The sequence below is a fragment of the Musa acuminata genome, chromosome BXJ3-1, assembly GCF_036884655.1.
Source record: "Musa acuminata AAA Group cultivar baxijiao chromosome BXJ3-1, Cavendish_Baxijiao_AAA, whole genome shotgun sequence".
Classification (NCBI taxonomy): Eukaryota; Viridiplantae; Streptophyta; class Magnoliopsida; order Zingiberales; family Musaceae; genus Musa; species Musa acuminata.
Genome location: NC_088349.1, coordinates 1,946,519 through 1,974,165, shown reverse-complemented (window position 1 = coordinate 1,974,165; position 27,647 = coordinate 1,946,519). Strand labels below are relative to the sequence as shown.

Here is a 27,647-nt window from a genome sequence, read left to right as displayed (position 1 = left end):
TATTGTAAAAGTTCTGAGGCATGCTTGATTAGGTAGAGACATAAATAGCCTATTAATTGTCCTTTACTCATGTGGCACATATACCATTATGTTGTTGCTTATGCATTCCACAGATTATTCAGGTGTTGGCTTCAATGGTTTATTTATATGTGCATGTTTACATTACAGGTATATTTGTTGGAAAAGCAATTAACATGTTTTTGTTCAGTAATCAAATCCTGCTTAAAGTTACTTGCTCAAAATTTAGACATTATACATATTAGGCATTTTGGAAGAATGTGATGCAACAGCTAAAGCATAGCAGTTAACACCCAATTTAGGAATATCAGAAGGCTCTGTGATCATGTAAAGAATGTTTTTAGTAGCTTCTAGTGTCCCTTTCTTAGTTGGCATTTTCCATGGTTATAGTGGATATTAGTTTCACTGGCCTAGACAGTTGGCAACAACTGTTCTATAACTGAATTCACATACTTAGATTATATGTTCTTGCAAGTGCCCATTGGCAAAGTTCAATTTTTTTTTAAAGTTGTAAATGCATTGTGAATGTAAGTTGAGCAGCAGAAGACTTCATTATTAGCTTGCATAACAATTCACTCCTATCTATGTGTTTATCCCTGATGGATCATATTGTTTTAAGATAAGGTAAGTTTGTTTAAGTGAACCATGATTTATGATAGCTTCTGATGGATCAAATTAATCTTTATGATGGCTTAGAACCATGATTCCTTTTAACACTATGGCATTTTTGAATTTTGTCCTGTTCTACTACGATAATACTAATAACTTGGAAGATTCTCACTCCTATGCTAGCCTTATAGCACTCAGTGATTTAAAAAGCATTAGACGTCAAGGTCCCAAAACATCTAAGGCGTTAGGCGCTCTGAAATATTAAAATATAAAAAAATATATAATATAATTGATAAATATGATTATTTAAATAAAATATGATATTAAACTAAAAAGATCTAAAGTACCAAATCATATTATTCATCTTCTAATAACAAAAATGTCAAAAGACTCAAAACAATAATGTTTTACATCAAATTCATTCATCATCATAATCAACATCATTATTTTCAAACATAACATCATCCTTCTCTTCCTCTTGTTCTTCTTTATCAAATATATGTTTCATCCTTTTCAACAATAGTAGGAGATGAGCTTGAGACATTTGCACTTATTTTTCTCTTCGTCATCTGTATTGTATATGTTTGTAATTCTCCAACACCTGAAGTTTTTGCTACATCTCCCCATTTCAAATTGTCATTCTTCAAATACAAGCTCGTCTTTAGCATTTTGCAAGTTTGCACCCTTTCTTCTCTTTGAGTGAATCTGTCATGTTATATAATTTGAAAATATATTAATACATCTATCTAAAAAGAATAGGTTAATTGAAATAAAATTATTTTATGATCTATACGTGCTTAAAGACACTCCAATTTCGCTCATAACCCACAACACTATATGTCAAATTAAGAATTTTGATAGCAAATTACTATAAGTTCAGGGTGAAATTTTCAAATAAACTTCATTCAGCTGCAAAATTTATTTTATTATTAACAATAAGTAATAACATACTATAAATATAATTAATTATATCAATTTATTAATGCTAGGGGATGTAGTTGTCCCAGATCGAACTGCCATTGAAATTCTAAAAAGACCATCGACATTCTTATATAAAGATAATTCACGTATGATTTTATCTTGTACCTCAAGGTTTGGAACTAATATTGCAATGCATTGATATAACCGATTTAGAACTTTTGCATCAAACCCAACGGAGGTGATCTTATAAAAGAATTCTGGGTTCAAATAATATTCTGTTGCTTGTAATGGATGATAAAGTTGACAATTCCATCTTTCGTTTATGATTACAAATATTTTCTTATATTTTTCTTCATTTTCATTAAAAAACCTTTGAATCGTCTTCTTTGCTCTATCCATAGTCTCATAAATATATCTCATTGTAGGCTTATTTTCATTATTCGTCAACTGAATGGCTAGAACAAGAGGGCCCATTACCTTTAATATATAAACTACAAGATTTCAAAAGGATTACATTAAGATGATATCACTAGCCCTCTTGCCTTTTGTTTCTTTTGTCTATTTGCTTGTCACCCATTTCTCTGAGGTAAACATATTTCTCAGGTTATGTTTTTAACGATGCACACTCTGTATTGTTAAGAAAGAAGTAGCAAATCGAGTGACACTATATCTCACCAATTTTTTGCTGCCTGTAAATTCTCTCATCATATTCAAAGCCCCGATATGATTATAGAGAAATCCAACGATAAATATTGCTTTTTCTATAGTCTTCTTGATTTCAGGAATCTTTTCAATATCTTTTAACATTAAATCAATACAATGTGTGATACATGGAGTTCAATATAAATGTTATCTTTTTTGCTTCAAGGAATTTACTTAAGACAAAGCATAACAAAATTGATAAGACCTAGGAGTTTAATACATCTTCCATTTAATTGGAGACAAAGTAATTAAAATAATAAATTCAAAAGATAAATCTTACTAGCTAACACATAGTTGCTTTCATTATTGATAACAAGGATTGAAATATCGTATCGTACCGTAGTTTCAATATTCTCTCGGTACGGTATGGTACTACTGTATACCGAGCGGTATACCGTTATATATATATATATATATATATATATATATAATTTTCGGTGATTACGCCTCCCTTCTCCCCCACACGAGGCGACGTCACCTTTCTATATATATATATATATATAAATATAATTATATATATATATATTTATATATATAAGTTAAAAAAAATATGCGACGTCACCTCTCTTCTCCACAAGTGGGGTGACATCGTAAAAAAACGAGGCAATGTTGCCTCTATATATATATATATAATCTTTTATATATATATATATATATATATATATATATATATATATATATATATATATATATATATATAATATCATTCATTAATGCTCGGTTTGCGTATCGGTTTACTATCGGACCGGTACGTTCCGCCCATACGAGTAGTATCATTTGAAACTACATACCTTGGTTGATATTTTGATAATAACTTTGGACGATATTTTGTTCACCAATTTTTTCACAAATTTGTCAAGCAAATCATATATCTTTTCTCTATATTTCACGAAAGATGATGCATCTATTGACATCACAAACATGGTTTCTAAAGAATAGTTAACCATAAAATTAATTATACTCCTATGTCTCCTATCGGTCCAAGCATATGACATAATAGAGCGACCATGCTTTACCTATAATTCTTTGTAGCCCTTCAATAAATCATTCGTATAATCCAACTCCTTTTTAAATAATGGAATTCGCATCTCATAATAACTTAGATGTTTATATCCCGCACCATATCTTCCAATAGCTTCAATCATCTCCTTAAAACTATCTAGAAGAGTTATATACTAAGGGGAAGGCTAGCCTGATTGAAGTAGCGAACAATGCGTTGAATTATTCATCCCCTTATTTCCTTATCGCAAGCATCACTCACTTATATTTGATTGTATTAATTTTGCTCCTGCTTTCCCTCGTTGCTTCTTTGATCCTTCATACATATATAGGTCCATCGGTCCCTTTTTACCCTTCTTAACAGTCATTATTTTTTTTCTTTTTGTCATATATTTTTTTCCCACTTCGATTGACACTTTCAAAATAATATTCTTCTTCATCATTTTTGATATGTTCAACACTATCATCTGGTAAAATCTCATAAGATTCATTCTTTTGCATCTTTTTTTCATCCATATAAGCCAACAACTCTTCTTTTATATCAGGTGGACACTTCTTGCAGGCTGATGCATTCTTGAATTTCCTGTTAGATGTTGTTTTGCAAGAAAAATGCCACCTCTAATAGTCTTATCGCAGAAGATGCAAGTAACTGTATTAGGATCTTTAGGATCCTTTAGATAATTGTATTTACAAGCAGGATCCCTTCTTGAATTTTTTGAAGAATCTACTGAATTGCTCTGTACACTTGCCATTTATCTTGAAACCCTAATAATAATTTTGAATAAATAAAGATTAGCAGTGTTAAAATCTATATTCTCAATCTAGTAAATAAAGATTACTTTGTACGGTAGTTAACAATCTACAGTTAATAGTGTATTATTACTATTAATAGTAGTTAGAGGGGGAGAAAAGAACTATTTATGGATAGTAAGGGGGATAAAATTATCACCAACAAACAGTGTCGAAAGTGGGAAGGAGAGGTAGCGGTGAGAAGCTGGTAACAACAACGGAGGATTAGTTTAAGACAACTGCCGCAACATTGCGAATGGTAGCGGCAGAAGCTATGGGTAGCAGTGGCGGCAACGGAAGTTCCAGAGAGAGTTTGTTGGTGGCGGAGGAACCTGCGGTCCTCTTTCTCGACAGGTTGAGGAACTGCACACGGAACGGTAGCGGAAGGAAGCTACGGGCTCTTGCGAGGGCGGACCCGTCCGTCGACGATAGAGGAAGGCTCGGTCTGTTGCGTCTGTGGTGGAGGCAACAACATATAACATCGGCGGCGTAGGCAGAAGCAATGCTAGGGTTGGCATGGGGTTGCACGAGCATGAATTGTTGCTTTTGAGGGTAAGTAACTTTGTTAGTTGGTTCAATCGAACCAACTGACTATTATTGAACCGAACTAGACTTAAAAGTATGGTTCGGTTGCCTTATTTGAATCGGGCGCTCGCCCGAAGCACCCAACGTTTGGGTTCGGGCGAGCGCCTAGGCAACGCCTCATTGAAAAGCACCGCCTGGTCCACACACAAGGTGCTCAGGCCTCGCCTCGCCTCGGCCGAGTGCCTAATTAAATTACTGACATCACTTGACCAAGATCCTTTATCTTGCTCGATTATTCTAGTTTGAGCTTGAAAATCCTAATTGGTCAATCACTGCCATTGCTTCCTGTCAGAGTTTGGTCTGGCTCTCCACCTCATTTTATCCATTTTTCCTTTTAGTCTTAGACCATAAGCAATATATATGTTTTATATGTATCTCTTAACCCTAGTCATATAACCTCGTGTGCATGTGATGCAACTTATGTGATCTTCTTATACGTTCATTTGATGTCGTAGATTTTCTTTATTTCTTATTTTAAACTTGTTATTTCTGCATTAGTTGAGACCACAGCTGCACTATTGGAAAATTTGAGTCCAAATCAATAATTTTCTTTCTGCCTTAAGTGTTAGTTACCACTTGCAAGTTTGTTGATTATCAGACATAATGTACCTGCATATTCCATATGAGACATTATTTAATCTATTTCTGCACAGATCATACCCTTGTGTTGAGATAGGTCATAGGAGAGAATAGGATTTGGTAGTTTATTCTTGTTATGTATGATCCTTTTAGTTGTTAATTTTTACAGTTGTTAGTCATATAAAATCTAAAATATAATTTTATACTATGCTTTACATACAGTTTCTATGCCTGACTAGAAGGATATATTTTGCAGGAGCGAGTTATTAAATCCATCTTATTCATATTGTCCTTGCTATCTTATGCATGTCGACCTTTTCTCATCATCTCACCTTCTACTTCTCTTCCATTATGGGAGGCTGAATTTAATCGCTTGGCACCTTCCATTAATCTTGTTGTCTATAATGCAAGCAAGGATGTCCGGAAGATGATTCGAACTCTAGAGTTTCATCAGGAATGTGGTCCCATAATGTTTCAAGTGCTTTTGTCATGTCCTGATGCTATTGTTGAGGTATCATTCTTTATTTTTTGTTTTGTATTTAGCAGTTGAGCTATAACATTTTAGCCTAATGCTATAATTTCGTACTTCCTGTTTTGTGATGGTCCCAGACATTTCTTTTTTGTTATGCAGATTTTTGATATGTTATTTGTGTGATTCATGTATCTACCTATTTGACATGATCCTGAATAATATCCAGGATTTTGGAACACTAGAATGCATTGCCTGGGAAGCTCTCTTTGTTGATCAGTGCCAAAATTCGATACATTTGGAACTGTTTAAGCGTCTCTCAACTGATTTCAGGCTACTTCTTTTAAGTGGTCAGTTGAAGGTATGTGGAAGTACTAATTCTTCATGCAGTTATTGTTCTCTTTTAAAACTCTAATAATGTTTAATGAACTCTTGGAACTTTCAGGATAACATTGCTGAATACCTCAACCTGCTCTCATTCCTTGATTCAGGGATTGATGGAAATTCAGCATGCACTGTAGAATCTGATGCCATTGATGCTGCTGGTACACTTGCTTTATTGAAAGAGAAACTGTCACATTATGTTGCATATGACCGTAAACCAGATTCCTCGAAGTTTTTGGAGTACTGGGTTCCTGTTTGCCTTTCCAATGTGCAGCTTGAACAATATTGTGCGACTCTGATTTCAAACTCCATACTTCTTCGTTCATGTTCAAATTTTGATCTTGTTGGAGTTCTTGGTGACATTCTTATATCAGCCAGAAAGGTTGGCTTCCAAATACTGTTTGATAAAAATATTAGGAACATATAGTTTATTGGTTGGAGTAAAGCTAACTTGTTCTGTATACTGGAAGCTAATAACTTCTGTATTGTTTCCACAAATTTTGCCTTTGTTCCAGTGCTGTGACCATCCTTACCTTGTTGATGAACATTTGCCAAGCTCACTTACCAGAGGTCTCCCAGTGACTGAATATTTAGATATTTTAGTAAATGCAAGTGGCAAGCTGCTTGTACTTGACAAGATTCTCCAGACGATTCGGAATCAAGGATTGCGAGTTCTGATTTTTTTTCAGGTTTGTGATGTCTTCTTTCAGATTTTGCTCTTTCTATGGCTTGTGAATTCTATTTAAGTCATAGCCTCATAGGGTCTATTGGCTTATGGCCATAGGTTGAACGTTTCATACTTAGTGTCTACAAGTGATTATGTTATTTGCCATGAATTCCACATAAATCTTGAGTGCCTAGAAACAATTTATTGCAGTAGTATGCATTTTTACTAATGAAATGAGGGTAATTTGTATGATAAAACTTCAGATGGAAAGCAATCTTGTGTGACTGTCATCCAACTTGTTTTGCTCCATAAAAAAAAGAAGATTTCTATTTAAATGCAGAGAGATTGATTATGTTCCTATGGTTATTGAATAATGAACTAATCTGAACTGTGAAAGTTTTGAAAAAGAAACTGAGGGTTACTGCTTATGATATAAATTTTGCTTTATTTCTATTATTTTAACTAAGGTTTTCCATTTTGAGTATTGAACCTATCCCGAAGATTTGTTGAACCAACACTTGCTAGTTTGTATTGGTGTACCAACACACAATACACTGGTAGGCACCAGTGTTTCAGAGAGGAAGAAAAAGAGGGAGAAGAGGAAGAGATGATGGAGGAAGAAAGAGGGAAGAAGAGGAAGCGGTGGAGGAGGAAGGAGGAAGGAGGAAGAGGAGAAGAGAGATACCTGAGAAGTGATTAGGGTAAATATCTTACGTGGTGGTGTCCAACTAGGTCGCGATAAGTGGAGGTCGTTGGTAGCCACTTGCGTGAGAAATAGAGTCGATCGCGATGAGAAGATAGAGGCGAGAAGTCGCAATGAGAAGTCAAAGCATCGATTGCGGCTGCATAAGAAGCGAAGACGATGTGGAAGTGGGATTTAGGGTTTCTCACTTTCCCTTTTATATAACGGACCAAATCGACATTCCTACAACTAACTTTCTAAGAAGATTTTGGCCTTATTTGGTTCTCGATTAACCTATAAGTGCTAAAGTACTTCCATTTCACCAAGACCGGTATGGAACAAGCAACACGTACCAATTCGAGCAAGCTTGTGTTTGTTGATGCTTTGTGACAAGGTTTGCCTTATTGGTTCAAATCAGCGTGTTGGTCGGTCAATGAAATGGTACAAAAAAAACCCTAAAAACCCATCCAAAAATACTTGGAAAATAGGAAAAAAAAACTTAGGTTAAGGTTTTTAAGATGGAAATAATTGTAAATTTAGTATAATTTAAGCAACAATATTCTAAATTAGGAAAGAATAGTGACACATCTTTTTCTCGTTTTGAGAAGCTGCTTTGTGGCACGTTTTAGACCATACTTCCATTGATATTGAATCATGTAAAACGAAATAATTTGAATTGTTAAACTTCATGTTGAGCTTTAAGATTCAAATAAATGAAGTAATAAATACATGGTTCTACCACAAAAAAGAACAGTAGGACTCCACGGGCAATGGATTGGGGATCACGATCCTATGTATCTATATATCAATATGATATTTTTGATAGACCCAATCTTGAAATTGATCTCATGATATAGGATACTAATACATTGTATTCCATTGGTGCATCAATGTGGTGATGATCGTAGCCTGATCGTCATGAGCCACACGTATCCAAGGTGGCACCTGAGGCAAGTACAATTGTGGCATGTATTGATGTGGAGGTTGGAGAATGTCGGAACTTCTACTTTTGCCATTGATCTATTGCTCTGTATCATATGATCGAATATCATACTGTTGCTCTGAGAAGAATGACCAAATGAGAGTGAGAAAGAGATTGAGAGAGTAGAAGTGTTTGTGAGAGTGAAGGGGGAGGGAATGAGGGGGTAAAAAGGGTTTAAAAACCCTTAGATTTGGTTCAAACGGTTAAATGGACCATTTGAATTCAACAAATCCCAGCCATTGATCACTATCGGTTGAAATTCGACCAGTATAGGTTGATAACGATCGTATCAAGCGATACGAGGTCATATGTAATGAACTGCCCGGTACAAGGCAGTCTTTTTATGGTGATAGCGAAGTTAGGTAGAATATTATCTTCTTGCTCTTTATATGGTGCCTATATCTCAACGTGTGATACAGCTAAATACCAAGATGTGGTGGAATTTAAAGTTTATGTGTTGGAGTTGTCTCTTTGTATGATCCTATGAAGGACCAGAATTCTTTCTGCTTCACTTTCTTGCTGTTAGGTTAAATCAACGTATTTAAATAGTTCAAATGTCTTCCAAGAATCTAAGCATGAATAATCATTTTAATTTATAAGTTCGTCTACGTACATGATTTTTCAAATGTAAACATTTTTGAAAATCTGATGCTGCTGGCAATTTTTTTGTTTCAGAATAACTTTAACAGTTGAACTTCACAATTTCTTTTTCTCATTTTCTTTTATATATCATAGTCATTTGGCAGAGCTGGAAAGTTCTCAATTGGTGATATTTTGGATGACTTTCTTCATCAGAGATTTGGTGCTGATTCGTATGAGCATGTTAAACGTGGAATAGCCATGTCAAGAAGACTAGCTGCATTGAAAATTTTCAATGATAAGGCAACAGGAAGATTTGTCTTTTTAATTGAAAATCATGCATGCTTACCAAGCATCAAACTTTCATCTGTTGATGCTATTATTATTTATAATAGTGATTGGAATCCATTGAATGACCTACGGGCACTTCAGAGGATAACTGTAAAATCACAGCACAATTCTCTGCTTGTCTTCCGTCTATATTCATCCTTTACACTGGAGGAAAGACTTCTAATGTTTGCAAAGGAGAACATGAAACTTGACAGTGATATAGAAAACATAAACCCCAGTGTCTGTCATTCTTTGCTTGGTTGGGGTGCTTCGAATCTCTTTCATCAACTAGAAGAGTTTCATCAAACTGATTGCTCAAAGAATCAGTCTCAAAGTTCCTATGATAAAATGATTCTTAATGATATGCTGGAAATATTAACTAAGTTTCCATGTGTTCCTACCAAATATTCGATTGTGATAAAGGCCCAGCAGAGTGGAGCTTCTTATTCAAGAAAAATTATTTTGGCTGGTGAGGAAGGAGGATCCTGGTTGGACAAAGATCCACATAGTTTCTGGTCAAATTTACTGGAAGGAAGGTGTCCGCAATGGCGTTATATTTCTGAGCCATCTCATAGTCATAGGAGATGTGGAAAGGTTCGGAATTGGGACGAATCTACATTGTCATCTGAACCAGAAAATGATGTAGGAAAAAAAAGGCTGAAGAAGGCAGTTAGCAGTAATACTGTTGATCCAATCTCTCTCAAAAGTTGGTTCCAAGGAAAAAGAGAAGCTGAAGGCAATAATAAGTTGTTGTCTGGAAATCCTGATGGATCTTCTCATATTTCCATTACTAAAGGAGCTTTTGTTCCATTCCAGTTGGAGACTGGTATTACTATACTGTTAAGAATTTGGATTATAATGTCATCTTTCTTCAGGATTTTGATATTCTTTTTTTTTGTTATGTGGGATTGAATGTTGCAGAGGCACAATTTAATAGTCAAGGAAATGCTGTATCACAAGTGTCTTTAATGTCTGAAGGTACTAAAGATATAAACAGGCGTCATGAGATTGACTGGGAAGGGAGAGAAAGCTTACGGACTGCACAGAGGAATCTTCATCTTATATTGAAGCCAGAGTTATCAAAACTATGTGAGATATTAAAACTTCCGGTAAGCAATTTGAACAGTCTGATTTAGTTTAACCTTGTGGATAGGTGTTTCTGAATTTATTATGAATTTTGGCATTTTAACCTGAACTGCACATAAATAGTTAATTGGCAATGTAATTTCACTCGCATTTCCTCTGGTAGAAACTTTTATTGATGCTTCTGTACTTTTGATCCTTTAAGAATGTTAGATTGTGTTGAATCAAGTGTGAATCAAGTAATCTTGATTTGGTGCCAGTCTTATCTGTTTATATCCTTTTATGGCATAATATTCTCAAATAATTATGTTTCAGATTGTTCACTTGCATTTTACTTACCATCATTTGGCATGAAAACTTTTCACTGGTAGCAATACACTCCTTGCCAATGTGTATTTCCAGTGGCATCAGTATGTTGTATCTTGATTGATGTCTAAGTACTTTATTAGAAGGATTGTTCATACTCATGGTTTAAATATTGGTTGGATTGATATGGACTAATCGGTATTTATGGGTCGACTATACTGCTTGATACCGCTTCATATACTGCTCTTTTTATTAATATTCTATTTAGTGATATTGGATGGCACAATCATATACTGCCAGGTAACTCGTCGTACTGATCCAATAGGTTGCCAAAATCGAGATACCTAAAGCCTTCATTATTTGCATTAGGATTTATTGTAATGAATAAATGAGGTATAAGAAGATTTGAAATGAATGAAAATAGCCAAAAGTGTAAGACCTTATGGTATCACTACTTAGGTTTGCATATCTGTGGTTTTTAATTTGATATACTCAACTTGTATCCAAGACTCACCTATTTAGACTTATTTTAAACCTTATGGTCAAAAATTAGTTAGAGAGAGTGTAGATAAAGAGTAGTCAAAGACGAGAGCAACTAGGCGCTCAACGAGCCTGAATATTAAAATTGTAAAAATATATATCATATGATTAATAAATATAATCACTAAAACAATAATGACAAATCAAATTGCATTCATTTAAAGTATCAAATTACATTGTCCAGATCCATATTAATAAAACAATTAACACAGTAGGAGGATGGAGTGGGGTTGTTGGGTACGGGGAGGGGAGCAAGGATAAAGGATTCAAGGAAAGGGAGGAGGTATGGGAGAGGGTTGTTGTCCGTTGGGTTGGCTGTCTTGTTGTCACTTGAGTTGAGGTGCTACTAGTTGGGTGGCTATGGGTTGTTGTCGGTTGGGAGGGGAAGAGGGAGGACACAAAGGAGCAATTAGCGAGGAGTAGGCTCTCAGGGAAGTCGGAGGAAGTTGGCAAGAGATTGCAGCAAAGCAAAGGGGGAGAAGACGCTAGCTGTTGGGGTGAAAGGATGATGCAAAGGAAATCGTTAGTGTAGGGAGGAGAAGGGAAGATGTGGGAGGAGGACGCTGCCGATACGAGGAAGGGGGAAGACTATTGCGATGAGGCGAAGAAGAGGGGACACGGAGGGGGGGCTATGACAAAGGTGGGGGAAGAGGGAGGGGACAAGTGGGTGGAGATGTTGTCAGGGAGAGAGGAAGAGCATTGTGGCGAAGTGGGAGGCGAAGACGGTGGTGGATGTGGCGGAGTGCATGATGACGAAGGAGGAGAGATACCAACGATGAGCTCACTGGAGGAAGATGCTACTATCGTCGTCGTTTGCCCATGCAAAGGAAGAAAGGAAGAGTTGTCGTTCGCCGATTAGGTTTCTAGGTGTCATTGTCTCATCGTGTCTAATTCGTGTTTGCAAATGAACATTCGTTGATTTGGTTCCATACGAACAGATCTAGTGATTTGGCTCGTTTCGGCTTGATTTGAACCAGTCAGGCGCTTGGGTCACCTAATGTCTGGGTCCAAGTGCACGCCTAAGCTGTGCTCAAGTGAAGGCGCTCAATTGGCCCACTTATTGGGTGCTCGGGCCTTGCCTCGCCTAGGCACCTGGGTGAGCACCCAAGGAACTCCTTAACTTTCCTGGTTAGAGTAATAATAAGTTGGCCAATTTTTACCCAATATGACTACCCTAAAAAAGAATAAGAGGAGAGGCGTGGAAGTAGGGGAACTTAAGGTTCTCTTTTTTTTCAGTTTTAAAATTAAAAAAACAAAAAATAGACTGAGCTGATCTTACCTCTCAATCCAAGCCCATTACCAAAACTAGGTGGTAAGCTCGGTTCACAAGCCTTATGGCCCAATTCATAGTGCTTATCGAGTGGTGAGTCATAAATTGCACATGAATTGCTCGAAATTGGGTTGCTCCATATGTTGGTCAGAAGTTGAATCGGTGAATATTGGCCGGTTGCATTCTTTGATTTAAACCATTCCATTTGTCATATAGGACCTTTTTTTTATGTTGGCCTTCTACTTTGTCATAGACAAAGAGGAAAGAGTCAAAGGGTGAGGATAAAAGAAGACGGAGAAGCTCTTAGTCTCTTAAGCAAGTATTGATGCCATCATAAATTATAATAGGATTTGAGTTTAATCTCGAAGTCTTAGGTGCTTGTCTAAATCTTTTGTTTGACATATATGACATCTTTTCATTACATGATTAATTTTTTAAACTTTCATAATTATTGAATTAATCTCTTATTTTTCATAGTATTTTTATATGCCTGTTTCATATGTTTTCTTTCATTAAAGTTAGGCATTTTCAATAAAGTTAGCTAAACGAATCTTTTAGCATATAATATTTTTATTTTCATAATTTTCATTAATAAGTTTCTATTATTTTGTTATTTTTATGATTTTACATTTTGTTTTTGAATTTTTTCTCTAGCAATCTAGATTCCGCCATTTTATTTGATTGATTTCATCGATCTCGATACCTATCTTGTGAATCATGAACTAGAAGATTGCCTTATACTTAGATTTTCACTTGGATTTAACTATGGGTAGTAGTTTTATTTTTTGTTTAGGGTGGCATTCCTAATTTGATCAGATTGTACCAGTGTACCGACTAATTGTCGCTACGGTATATACCAAACTATATCGATGTATTAACATTTGGTACAGTGGGGCATACCGACAAACCAGTATGTATCGTCTGTACCAGTTCTCTATCGGATCAATATGTACTGCTTGTACTAGGCAGTATGCCACGATACGGTGAACCTTGGATTTAAGGAAAGAATTTTAGTTGATCTAAAACCTAGATTCTTAATTCGATTCTAAATTTGGTGGATTAGGATTTTGAATTGAGAGTTGGAGTTGGTCATCCTTTCTACAGATTCCCATATGATCGCCCTCCTCTTGAATTTTCAAGGGAAGCAAGACTATTGACAGAGAGTAGAATATGGTGACATCACCAAGAGGGAGAAAGGTAGGAATCCTATGAACTTGAAATCGTGTCTTCTCTTATTGATTCTTCTCTTATTGATTTTCTCCGGGATTGATATCTTTTATTTCTCATAATGATTTATTTAGCAATTGGTTTGTTCATGTTGATTAAATAATATTGGTCGTTGGTTGTAAGAATGTCATCTTTCTATACTTCCAATCATGGTTTGCCATACCGATGCATACCGTCTTATACGAGAAGTACATACCGGTCTGATAGGATACTAATACATGGATTGCCCTCTATCTGGTGGTACTGATCATTTGACTACGTATCAGGCGATACGGGGTCTGTATCAGGCGATAATAGTCGAAATCTGATTGTTATACTTTCAATCATGGTTTGTTGTACCGATACATACTACCCTGTACAGGTGGTACATATCGATCTGATAGGGTATCGATACACGAATCTCCCTCTCTTAGGTGGTATCGATCACTTGACTTCGTATTGGGCGATATGAAGTTTGTACTAGGCGGTAATGGTCGAAAGCTGACCATTCTCGACCTGTACTAGCTGGTAACGATTGTATTTCAACCATTACCGATCAAGGGCTAAGATTGTCTTATTTTTTCAAATAGTCAATTTGACCGTTTAAGGCTTAGAAAAGGGTTTTTAAACCCTTCCCGCCCCCTTATTTCAACTCATATCACTCTCTCATTCTCTTAAACTCTTTTAATATTTTTTCACTCATATGTCTTTCTTATTCTCAAATTTTTACTCTCCTAAAATCAACAAAGCTACGATTTGTGAATTGGATCAAATTTAGGAGACTAATTTAGGATGATTAAGAGGAAGAACACTCTAATCAAGAGATATGCATTCTCTTTCTAGATTTTTATTGATTTATGAGATGATTAAGCCTATTTTATGGGGTGTATTACTTAATATCTAATATGTTGTTTGATATGTTTTTAATGGTAGAATAGTATTAATTAGGGAGTAATTAAGGTCTTTAATATTATGATTAGTATGCTTAATATTGATTTTTTTCATGATTAAACACTTAATAAGTCAAATCTTTATATTTCATGTACATTAAGGATTGGATCATATGTTTGTGATGGTATTTTTAATTAAGATTTTTAATGTTGTGATTCAAGGTTCTTAATTTTGGTCCATACTGGTGTACCAAGCCTTGCTCGGTACGGTATGTATCGAGACGTACCAATAGTACACGAGGGCATACCGGTGATACACTAAAAAAGAATTGAAAAACCTCCAAAAATACTTGGAGTTAACAATTGGTACGCATTGATAACGATCAAAATCCGAGGCGTACCGATCGGTACACCTCGGTAACAGTCAAACTTAACCGTTACAGTTCGGCATAGATCCCGTATCGCTCGATACGAGGTCAAAACACTGGTACTGCCCTGTAGAGGGCAGTCCATGTATTGATATCCTCTCGGATCGATATGCACCACTCGTACTTGGTGGTACACATTGAAATTTAGAACCCAATTGTGACTAGTGGTTTTAATGATGATTTAATCAAAATTTGATCGATATTGGGTCAATTTATTTTATTTTTGCTAAAACTATACTAATATATTTATTTCTAATTTAAAAACCCTACTTTAACTTTTTTCTATTTTTCAAGTATTTTTAAAGTTTTTTTAATGATTTTTGGTGTACTGTCAGTATGCCTTGGCGTGTAATTGATATGCATCAGTACGGATCGAAATTGCAATCCTTGCTTTCAATACATTCTTTTTTCTTTTAGGCCTTGTTCGTCCATGTGTAGGTGCATTATTGTGATTTAACTCAATCTAGATGTCTTTTGCACTCTTGTTTCTTTGTATCAAGTGAGTTTAGAACATGGGAAACATTATTTTTGTCTAGGTCATTAGAAAATAAGAAAAGAAGCTTGTCGTGGATCCTTGGAGAAAAAAGGAAAAAAAAGGAAAGGAATGAAACATGACATGATGATTGAGTAACAACGGATTTTTTTTTTGAAAATAGAGAGATAAGAAGAGAGAAGAGAAAGATAATGCCAAATGATAATAGAAAAAATAAAGGATAATTTCCGGACTCACTTTGGCTCAAGGAGCAAACTCCTTGTATAAAGGTCTCACACCTCCACCACGTCTCGCATGTGAACAATGGACTCATTCCATCGAAAAAATAATTGTGACCTCGTACCACTCACATAAGGTGGGAAAGGACTCAGTTCATCTTCTCATTGATTCCATTACATTGTTCTAGCCCTTTTTATAATCTCAAGTATAAGAATAAAAAGAAAAAAATTACAAGAATAAGAAATATTACAATCGTATCAATTAAATATATAATGTGTTCTCATTGAAGAAGGTAATAATTCTACTTTGATTCGAAAAATAATCTCCCTTTATTGATGATATTCTTGATTGATAAACTTCCATTTTTATAGAGATGAGCCTTTAGTAAAGATTTGCAATCTTCAATTAATAATGAATTTGATTTCTTCCACTTTTAAGCATTTGTTTTCTAGCCAATAAGGGGACCTGGCTGGTAGTAAATTACAGTTGGGCTGCAAACATGTTACTGTAGCTAGCCGACAAGGGTACCTGGCCAGCAGCAAATTGCAGTTGTGTTACAAACCAAGATTTGTTGTATCATAACATACTGTCCAGGATGAGCATATGTACTGATCCGACAGGGGACCGGTATGACCAGTATATATCAGTTTGTCGGTATACCCTATCATATTGTGTTGATACATCAGTATGGTTTCGTACGTACCGTACCGATGGCCGATCGGTGCACCGGTAAGGCGAACCATGCTGCAAACATGTGATTGTAGCTACAGCTTGGGCTGCACAAGCGCAGCTCAGCCTACAGCTTCAACCAGGCGCATCAGCTCAGCCTGTAGCCCTGAACCCGGCAGGCTGATTAGCTAGTAGCTGACCCACAGACTTCTGGTCTCACATGCGTAGTAGCCTGCAAATCACCTGATGCTACATGCCCTATTGCCACATAAGGGCTGCCTGTTGTAGCTAGCTATCTCATGCTTTCCGTAGGATGAAATATTTGAAGGTCATGAAGATAATTCGTGACAAGCCATCATGGAGTAATCTGTTGTGATAGTTGAGGCAGGTAGATTAGAGGGAGAAAAGGTTCAGTTATCTTTAATTGATTTTGCTGCTTATCTGGTAAATAGTTTTACCATCAACTTATATGTTGTTGACATAGATGACGCAGCACTCATGTCAATAGGTGGCAGTGGCAACATTAGCAAACAGCCTCCTAAATATAAGCTTGCCCTATGTGCTTGGATCACATGTTGCACTATAATATTGTTAATTAGTTTTAGTTAAGGTGGTCATAAGAAACTTAGTTGAATGTTTGTTAGATGACAAACATGTGAGTTAATCAGCATTATGAATCTTGTGGTGAAATGAAACTATAGTTCAGAATAATACGATTTCGTGAGTGTATTCTTTTGGCGATAAGATACTTGATTCATTTATAGTCATGATACATGCATATGATATGTTTTATGATGTTCCTTTGTTGGATGCTAATGAATTTTATGTGCAGGTGAATGTCAGTGATGTGGCTCAAGTGTTTCTCGACTACATAATGAATAATCATCATGTTAGTCCCGAACCAGAAATGATATTGCAGGCCTTCAAGATATCACTGGTTAGAGCAACCACCAGTTTTCTACTAGTTTTAATGTGCAAGTATTTAGCATGTTCTTGGACTTCAAATTGATAGCTTTTGATGTGTGCTTTCAGATATACACTATGAGGATTTTATGGCTACAAGTTACTAGAAAAAGAAGTTTCTGAAAAATTAAGGGCCACTATGCCTTTTTTTTATTTCATTTTTCGTCTTAGAATGTAAGAAGAGTTTTTTGGAAGAAGAGTTTTTTGTGGTGAAACTAAATTGGTGGGGAGAGACCGAAGAAAAATGGGTAACTTCTTTTGTTTTTTTTTGGGTACTTCTTCTTTTCCTGTAACATTCTATAAAACCACAATTTAGATAAAATAAAAACAATTCATAGGAGAAAAAACATAAAATTGTTATTTAATATCCATGTTTCAGTTGTGTTTTGGATTTCTGAATTTCCTTTTTAAAAATGTTACAAGAAATTAAGCACCCAATTGGTGTTTAATTTATTGTATCAACAAAGTCCAATCCTGTTACTACTTTGACTACCTTAACATTAGATACTTGCATTGCTTATTTCTATATCTCATGGTCATTGGTTTTATGTTTTTGTTTTTAGTGAAACAAATACTTTTGCTTCCAAAATTTTCAAAAACATGAATTAATTTTATAAGGTGAAATTCTTAACAGATGGGTTTGTTTTAATTTTTTTTGTGTTGGTTTTTGCCCAACTAAGCTTACAATTGCTCGAAAATTGCCCCATAATTTTTGATTGATTGTTGCATTATTTCTGGTGTATCATATAATGTGACCGACTAGTTGGACTGGGCTAATCACTATTTGCTTTTAATATAAGGATCAATATCTAAAGAGTGGACTTGGTACAATGTTAAGGTTGCTCTTTACGACTGGAGTGACCAGAATTCAAAACCTGGAAATAACCTCTTTAGTTATAGAGGTAGCATACATCACTCCATCCCAAGCATCTTGTAGCATTCCATACTTCATAATATCATTGCGTAAAATAATAATAAAATAAAAATAAATGGTATTGTGTCCAGTGAAAAGTCATCGAGCACTTGAGTGCTTGCCTAGGTGAGGCGAGGCTCGAGCACTCGCCTATTTGTCGCCGGGGGTGGGCATTCAGAAGTGAAGTTGGATGGTTTTCACTAGGCAATCCATATTTTGTACATTAAACAATTGGAACTTAGGCAGGGATTTGACCATTATAAATAATGACAGTCTAGGGATATAGACAGCAGATTGTATATACTTATAAAGCAAAGGTGATCATTGGAAAATAGTAATCAATTTGATATTTAACCTGATTCTTCAATTAATTAAATTTGGGATCGTGCTTTACTTTTAAAAATACTGTGAGGAGAACTTAGGTTTTAACTAGGATGAATGAATAAGGTCATTAAGTGAAAGTTTTATCTATTTAGATCTGTTATTCGACAGGTATGAGAGATTGATGAAGACATTATTCTATAAAATTGGCTGGATCACGCGGAGAAAGATGCTATGATTTTGTGTCATCATCATGCCTTTTTGAAAATTTTATAAGACAGTTGTGCGGTCAGCCTTGATTTATTTGTTGAAAAGATCCATACAACTGACTCCAAATAATTGGGACATTAATTTTTTTTTTGTTGTTGAATTCTGCAATTTGGTTATTTCGTTTTGTATGCCAGACCCATTACTTGAAAATTAAATGTTCTGGTGGCTTTCCATGTTTCTTACTATAGTTCTGTTCTAAGCTTTTATAGATCTTCCGAATGACTTTTGGTCTATAATTCTGTAATTTGGTTGTATGGCTATTGTATATGCCAGACCTATTAAATGTTCTGGCAGCTCTCTGTGTTTCTAACTGTAGATTTGTTCTAAGCTTTTATAGAGCTTTCTAATGGTTTGTTTGAGTTTCTATTAGCAAGTAGTGTGAAATCTACTGCTTTTGTAAATTTCTAATTGTTCTTAATGTGTTTGGGAACCATAAGTGTTGGCGAGCTGCTTCTTTCTTAAATCAGAAGATTGATCACAGAGAATCACTCACACTTGCAAAGAAGTACTTGAACTACACATGCAATGAAGAGCAGGCTTCTAATGTTTATTCTAAATTGCGAAGGCTAAAGAAGATTTTTTTAGGTCAAAATAACATTTTCATGAGGAAAAATGAGCCCAATACATCAGAACCAGGGCGGTCAGTATCTGGTATAGATCTTACTGGAGAACCTTCTTGTGAGACAACTCCAAATTCCGCAGAATCTAATCTTCATGATATTGAGAAAGGTGAACTTCAAGAGAGTTCCCAAAGTCATTGTGCTTTTGAACAACCAATGTTTCTGGGGCAGGTTCCTGTTCTTGGAACTCCTGCAAATCTGCACGAGGACCTTGGGTCTCTGAAGGACAAACTTCTAAAGAAACGAATTGATTTGATTAACAAAGTTTGTTCAAGAAGGGAAGAAGATCTCTCTCTCAGGCAACAGCAAGAAATTACAGACTTTAATATGCACAAGGAAAAGTTGGAATTGAATCTGAAGAAGGCACATGAGAAAGACTTAGAACTTATTAATGATTTGGTTATGGATTCAGCTGATAAAAATGACAAGATTAGATTGCTTAAAGAAGAGTTTATGAAAAAAATGACTGGACTTGAGAAGCAAATGGATTGCCAGTATAAAAAACTTAAAGACATGCAGTTATTTGCAAGGGACAAAGAGCAACAGATAAAGAATCATTGGATAGAAGAAGCTAAGACTGGCAAACTAATAGAGTCTTTTGATAGCATTCCTTTGTCTGATTCTGGATTCAGGTTGGAGGAACTCAAATTAGCGAACCAGGATGAAGCTCATGATGGTTTGCGAAACAGAATATATGACTCCAGGGAATCTGGGCCTTTTCAAAATAAGCAAACTGGTGAGCTGATCACTGTGGCTGACTTGGTAACAAGTGGGTTGAATTCGAAAACCTCTGAAGGGCCGACAGTTTATCCTCCTGAAGGATCTGGATGCCTGCCAAATCAAATCGATTCGTTGGTTTCTCAGTCCAATGTCATGTATGTAACTGAAACTGAATCTGAACCAAGAGAGACACCTTTGGAAGTTCCATCAACTCTTCCACCTTCAAAGACAGTTGACTTGACCATAGGAACTGAATCTGAGTCTCTTCCTTCTGAGGCACCTGTCATGAACTCAGTGATCATTGAGGCTGAATCTCTTCCTTCTGAATCCAGGGAATCTGGGCCTCTTCAAAATAAGCAAACTGGTGAGCTAATCACTGTGGCTGACTTGGTAACAAGTGGTTTGAATTCTAAAACCTCTGATGGGCTTACAGTTTTTCCTCCTGAAGGATCTGGATGCCTGCCTAATCAAATTGATTCATTGGTTTCTCAGTCCAATGTTATGTATGTAACTGGAACTGAATCTGAACCAAGAGAGACACCTTTGGAAGTTCCATCAACTCTACCACCGTCAAAGATTGTTGACTTGACCATAGGAACTGAATATCTTCCTTCTGAGGCACCTGTCATGAACTCAGTGATTACCGAGGCTGAATCTCTTCCTTCTGACTCCAAGGAATCTGGGCCTCTTCAAAATAAGCAAACTGGTGAGCTAATCACTGTGGCTGACTTGGTAACAAGTTGTTTGAATTCTAAAACCTCTGAAGGGCCGACAGTTTTTCCTCCTGAACGATCTGGATGCCTGCCCAATCAAATCAATTCATTGGTTTCTCAGTCGAATGTTATGTATGTAACTGAAACGGAATTTGAACCAAGAGTGACACCTTTGGAAGTTCCATCAACTCTTCCACCTTCAAAGACAGTTGACTTGACCATAGGAACTGAATCTCTTCCTTCTGAGGCACTTGTCATGAACCCAGTGATCATTGAGGCTGATGACATACCTATCAACTCTAGCACACCAGCAACTGTTGAAACTGAGAAGCAGAGAGGTGCAGAAAATTCTGATATTTTATGCTCGAGTTTTTGTCCATTGGGAAGCATTGAAGAAGGTAGAAGTATGAATGACGGTGAGGATGCAAGCTTCAATACTGCCCTCTTGCAAAATCAGGCAGACTGTCATACTGGTTTTCAGAATGATGGTTCACCATGTCAGGTGCGTTTGTGGAACTATGAGCATGTCCAAAAAGGATCTTTTAATTATCCATAATTTTCAGTTTTTGGAAGAAAGATCAATAAACTTGTACTATGTTAATTGTATTAAATATTCTGAAAAGTGATACCTTGTTAAACCAACTGATCTTACTTGACTTTGGAACATCTGTAAAAGGTTTAATATGTTCAAGTAAATTCTCAATCAATTTTGCTTGTTCTGTTAGACAGGTAGTTGTTGTAATATAGATGGATGATATATCATTAGAGATCAATTTTGATAGTCATGATTAAGCAAAGTCAATTATGTCAAATTTCAGATATCCATTAAACAGGAGGGCAGAGGTGACATTTGATGTTGGGATGAAGAAAAAATCACGCTTGCTTATTTACATATTCTGGTGCAGGTGCATTAATCAAAGAAATTTAATCCTTGTTTGAGCACTTGATTGCACTATCAGTATTCTGCTTAGTTAAACATATACAGGCTCATACTAGTTTTTGCAATGGCAACACTTTATGTTGGTCAACACACCAGAGTGGCAATCCTTGCATTTAGTTGCATGTGAACATTAAGTCTTGAACTATCACTAGCAGTTTAAGAAGCACATACATGGGAATCACATACATGTCATATCTGACAAGTGTCTGACATGGATAAACATCAGATATAGCAAGAGCATGTCCAATTTTATGCTGTGCTCATTGAGTCTGCTAAAAGGGGAAAAGGAACTCCCCTGAATCCTGTTTGTTCCCCTTCTGCCCAACAATCAACTGAGTAATGGTGGACAAGATAGAAGGTAAACAGACCCAAATGTTGCTGAGGTTGTACCTGCAACTGGTGTCACTTGCTCTAGTTTTTCAGGGAAGCTGACAGTTATGTGGCCATACGTAAGAAGAGAAGGGGGAAAATGGGGCCCTTCGGGGAGAATAGGGAGCTGTGTTTTAGGTTGGATAGGATAGGGTTGTTACTTTTTTCCCTCTTTAACACGGTTATTATTTGAACCATCAAAGTTGTGGCTTTTGGGCTGACTTGTGGTCTATGGTAGCATCGTTCTACATTTTCTATGGCAAGTCTGAGATAAACTTATAGGACCTTGTCCCGCAGAGTTTTTTTATATTTGTTGGTATAAAAAACAAAGATTTAATAGAAAGCATTTCGAAGTAATAGCACAATGTGAGGGACTTCTAAAGCACAGCTACAAGTTATGATCCCTGTTTTTAGTTCATATATTGTAGTTATAAAATATTTTACTTCGATTGTTGTGGACATGCCATGCCATGATCCCTGCTTTGAGTTCATATATGGTAGTCATAAATATGTACTTTGATTGATGTGTATGTTCCATGCCATGCCTGCTTTGTATTTTTGAATTTTTTCAGTGTGTGTGCTGTGTCTCATGTGCACATCCATGGTTCCTAGTTAGCAGTCAAATATCCTGCATCGTGCATGGAAGTATTGCAATCGCATGTACCATATTTTGTAAATTTTAAAAGAAAGCAATATCAGTTGGGTTGTTGCAGCTAAACTTCTGCCTCTTTTTGAAGGACTATAAAATATCTTTAGTACTTAAACTGGTATTTAATGTCAATAGTACCTGGCATTTGTAAGTAATGAAACTGAACATTTATTGTCCTATAAACAATTGTATTTAGGATTGTAATTAAAATGCACATTTTATTGTCTGAGTGGATTAAATTGACTGTAGCTTTTAAATAGTTGGGACTGTGCTTTTATATCACTGCTTATTCCGTCAATGTAACACAACTTTAATTTGAACTTAGAAGTGTTTTTTTGAATCTGGCTAGCAGTGAACTGAACTTGGAGTATTCATAATTTTCCACTGAATTCCATTTCATTTATTACCATTATGATGAGCACTTTTACTGTCTTGATGTTTATCTTTTTTTCTCTCAGTGCTGTTGGTTTCAGCTTCATTTTTTCTCTCAGTACTGTCTTGATATTTAATTGTTATTTGTTGATTTCTTTCTGTAGGCCTTCAGTTAGTGAATTTTGATCGTTTTCACATTAATTGTAGCTAGGTTTCTTAATATGAATATTCAAGACCTCTTTTCAAGTATCATCTGTCACTTCAGTTTAATTTAACTTTTATTCTCTCAATTCTTTGGTGCCATTAGTACAAGTTTTGATTGATTTAGTTGGACAAGGGGGAGTTATGCCAGTTAGGTTTGTGCATTATTGTATTTGTACTGACACACTGAGCAAATTCTACTTCTGGTTGTGCATGAACAGGCACCACATTTTAGTCGGCATGAGAGGCTTGAAAACTCTGCTGGTTTAGAGGTCCAAGGCAGTGGCTCTCTCCAAGAAACTCCAAATTTGGCTGATTTTGGCACCGTTGATCTTACCAATCATAACATGACTGTCTCAAATTCTTCTCACGATCCATTGCCTGTATGTACCGTCGTGCCCTTGGTATCACACGTTCAAGAAAGCATAGCTGCATCTGGAACTGAAGAAGAGCTTTCTGATCAGATACAGCATTTATCCCATCAAAATGATATGCCAATGCAGGAACCAATTGTATTGTCATCTGAACTGGTTGGGCAGGTTAATCCTCATCCTCTTGTATCCCAGTTTGTTGATCATTCATTTTTACCAAATTCAGATACAAGATCACAAAGAAGCATCATTGAAGAGCCAAGAAGCACTTCTCAGCCAGAATCAGTTCACTACCCTCTCTTTCCACTTGCACAGTTGATGCCAACGCAAGGGCTTCAACCCGAACCATTGAAAAATGAACTGACTAGCATACGGATGCATCAGGATAAAATTACTAAGATGCATGATGATAGGGTTTGTTTTCTGTCACCTATTTCTGAGTCATTTTGCCTGTTAATTTATGCTCAACTATTATTAATAGTTGTGTCTTGTTTCATCTTTTCACAGAAATTGCGTCTTAAATATGAGTGTGATCAAGAGTTGGAGAAGGTCAGGAGAAAGTATGATATGTTACTTCAAGATGCAGAGTCAGAGTTTCTTTGTAGCAAGGAGGTTCTTGAGACCATTTACAACAAAGTTTCCATGAATCAGGTTTTAGCTGAAGAATTTAGAGCCAAATTTATTGAAAATAAGGGAGGAACTTCATCTTCTAGAGGTATGGAACACAAAGCTAATTTAAATTAGCTTGGCACTTCAGTTTTATGGATGAAAACAGTGCAGCATCTTCTTGTCCTTTTCAACTTTTTTTGTCCAGCTAATGTACATGTGTATCACATCTAACTTTCATGGCTTTTAAAGTTCTACCTTCTTCTTAATAATCACGTATATCTATTATTTATCAATATATAAAACTATTTGCGTTTAAAATTCTTGTAGAAAGTGTTTTAACTCAGTTTATAGATGCAAATTTTCGTGGGCATATGTATGAAATGTTTGGTGGAGGAAATGGGGGTTGTCGTGAGTGGTTCATGTCAAAAATCCTAAACAATTATTCTAGTTCTTTCAATTGAACTATATCATAATTAATGATATGCTTGGAGGACGTGGATAGATCATCATTTACTTCATTGGACAACCATGTAAAATCAAACGATGTTTAGGCCCATCTTATGTTATATGTATGTTTGTATGTACATTTATATATGAAAACACATTCTTGTAATATGACCACTTATTAAGTTCCTGCATGTCAAATGCATGATGACATTTTGTTTTTCCCACCTAGAGTAGTAATATAAGTAATTTTGAAAGGTGGATATGATTCCATTATTCACAACCCATTCACATAACATTACTTTTCCAGTTGATCCATCATTATATGTATTTCATGTGCATTGAACATCATGAAGTCTATATACAAATACAAGAGGTCCTTTCATAGCATTGAATTTGGACTATCAACTATCTTCATGATTCTGCTGTCGATTAAGGAAAGAACATGCAATGGGACATTATTTAGTAGAGTATTTTACAGGAGGTGGGAGGATTGCTAACAAAAGCCATGTAGTTAGCCGAATAACTTGGTACTTGGAATCGTGGCTGCCATTGGGTTTTTCAATATGTGCATCTAACTTGATGAAGTCAAATTATATACAGACAAAATTGGTTCCCTTTTCAATTGGTTGAACATGGTCAAATAAGTAACTTCATGCGTTTGCTGTGGAAGTTAGGGAAAGAACATGTTAATGGGACACTGTTTACTGGTTTGTTTTACCACTGATTGGAGGATAGCCACCAAGAATCAAATTGTTAGTTTATAGCCACATTTCTTTATTCGATTTCTGAGACTTGCTTAGCAACTTAGGTGGAGGGAGACCTAAAAAAAATTATTAGAAACTATATATAAGGATTTAGATACTTAGTTTAACTAAGGAGTAAGGACATAGCTTTATTATTGTTGTTGCTGTTGATCTTTTTTCTCTCAGAGCTTGAGGCTGTCATCTCATTTCTTCTACTCTAGCATAGGCTTGAACATATTTTCTTGCTCATACTTGTTTACTTATGTGCTAATTTGTGTTGATCATTATGTCATTGTTGAGCAGAAACTGATATCATTCTTTTCCACTCTACTCTTTGAATTCCAGGTCACCAAACATTGCAGCAGTTACTTCAGTCATCCCAACCTCAGTTTATCCAGAGATCTGTGTCAGCATCAACTTCCACTCCTATGCCACTCCCAGCTACCCCACCACCAGCTGCAGCCCCATCCTCGCTCGCATCAGTCAGACTCCAAACTCCAATGATCCCTTCTAGTCAGACCCCAGGATCGCTTGCATCAGTCAGACTCCAAACTCCACTGATCCCTTATGGTCAGGCCCCAAGCTCGCTTGCATCAGTCAGACTCCAAGCTCCACCGATCCCTTATGGTCAGGTCCCAAGCTCGCTTGCGTCAGTCAGACTCCAAGCTCCACCGATCCCTTATGGTCAGGTCCCAGGCTCGCTTGCGTCAGTCAGACTCCAAGCTCCACTGATCCCTTCTGGTCAGGCAGCCCGCTGGACATCTTCAGTCTACCCAAGTAATTCAGCTAGAGCTCACTTATGCCCAATGGTTCCCCCACAGCCAAACCTTCAAATCAGAAGTGAAACCCGTGCGCCTGCTCCACATCTCCAACGATTTAGAGCTAACACATCCATGACCAGTCATCAGCAGCCCCATGCCGATGTACTTTCGGCCACCATGGGACAAGTTGCGCCCATGCCTACTGCACAGCCATGCACGGATCCCCATTTTGGACAGTCACACATTTCCAACACTGTATCAGTTTGTCAGGATGCCTCCCCATTTTATTCTGAGTTGCCCATGGGTGTTGGGAACTCCATAGGTGTTAACCGGTCTATCTCTCAGTTTACTGATTTGGTTTCATCATTTGATAGTTGGCTTGCAACCAAACCTACATCGACAGCTCCTGCATTCTCTCAGCCTTGTGTTGAGCCATGTGGTGTTGTCGACGTGCCCCCTTCTAACTCGGATGTAGTTTGCATATCAGATGATGATTGATCATTTTGTAGATAAGCATATTTTAGTTTGTCACCGTAACTAACACAACCTCAGATATGTTGAGCCTGAAGCGAAGACATGAGCCTGAAGTGACATCTTACAGGTAGCAACCTTGTTGTGAGGGGTTGCTGCTGGTAAATATTTTACCTCAGCCTCTTTTATTGTATTCCATCATAGAATTGGAGAACACGATCAATTTTTTGTCGTGGCTCCGTCTAATCCCGGAGTCAGCTGACCATTCTGGTCAGAATGTTTGTAGTCCCTAAACAGCAATGCTAAGATATTTATTTTTTTATATATATTTTCTTGTACAAGTTTATACAAACTTTTGTAGTCAGCCTCCATTGTGGAGCTTTTGTGAATTCAGACAAAACTTGGTGCATGCTAATTGTTAACAATTTAGCTTAAGAAAATGTTAATATTATATGTGCATCACATTGTTGAGAAATAGTCTGATAGTACTTGATATGCTTAGTCATTGAAAGCAATATCAAGCATGATTATTTTCATGACGATGATAATCACTGTGATTATATAATTTTAAGTCTGTAGACTTTTTGAATGCATATTAAAATTTTCTTATGATCTTTGCATCAATATTTCAAAGAATTTATTATTATTTCATGTGTTAGAACCAAGGTATGTAATATCGTACCATATCGATGTTTTGAGGTTAGTTCGGTATGGTGCGGTACCGTGTACCGAGCGGTAAGTCAGGGCATACCGAACGGTATGGTACACCTAATTTAGGATGTAAAACCCTTTGAT

General features: G+C 36.3%; 1 protein-coding gene across 10 annotated transcripts in view; it reads left to right on the top strand.

Annotated features, from left to right (window-relative positions):
- Positions 1-27,261, top strand: part of LOC103978134 (uncharacterized) — a 41,025-nt gene extending 13,764 nt beyond the window's left edge. For 9 of the 10 annotated variants that reach the window (XM_065135916.1, XM_065135915.1, XM_065135914.1 and 6 more), the window contains 11 exons: positions 5,459-5,713; positions 5,901-6,032; positions 6,117-6,437; positions 6,571-6,744; positions 9,122-10,121; positions 10,217-10,404; positions 17,232-17,336; positions 19,304-21,421; positions 23,672-24,235; positions 24,329-24,536; positions 25,966-27,261. In XM_065135916.1, coding sequence (XP_064991988.1) covers positions 5,459-5,713; positions 5,901-6,032; positions 6,117-6,437; positions 6,571-6,744; positions 9,122-10,121; positions 10,217-10,404; positions 17,232-17,336; positions 19,304-21,421; positions 23,672-24,235; positions 24,329-24,536; positions 25,966-26,879 — 5,979 coding nt within the window. In that variant the 3' untranslated portion in view covers positions 26,880-27,261. The remainder of the gene's footprint in view (positions 1-5,458; positions 5,714-5,900; positions 6,033-6,116; positions 6,438-6,570; positions 6,745-9,121; positions 10,122-10,216; positions 10,405-17,231; positions 17,337-19,303; positions 21,422-23,671; positions 24,236-24,328; positions 24,537-25,965) is intronic. The other variant, XM_065135919.1, reaches the window with a different exon arrangement.
- Positions 27,262-27,647: the final 386 nt, after the last annotated feature.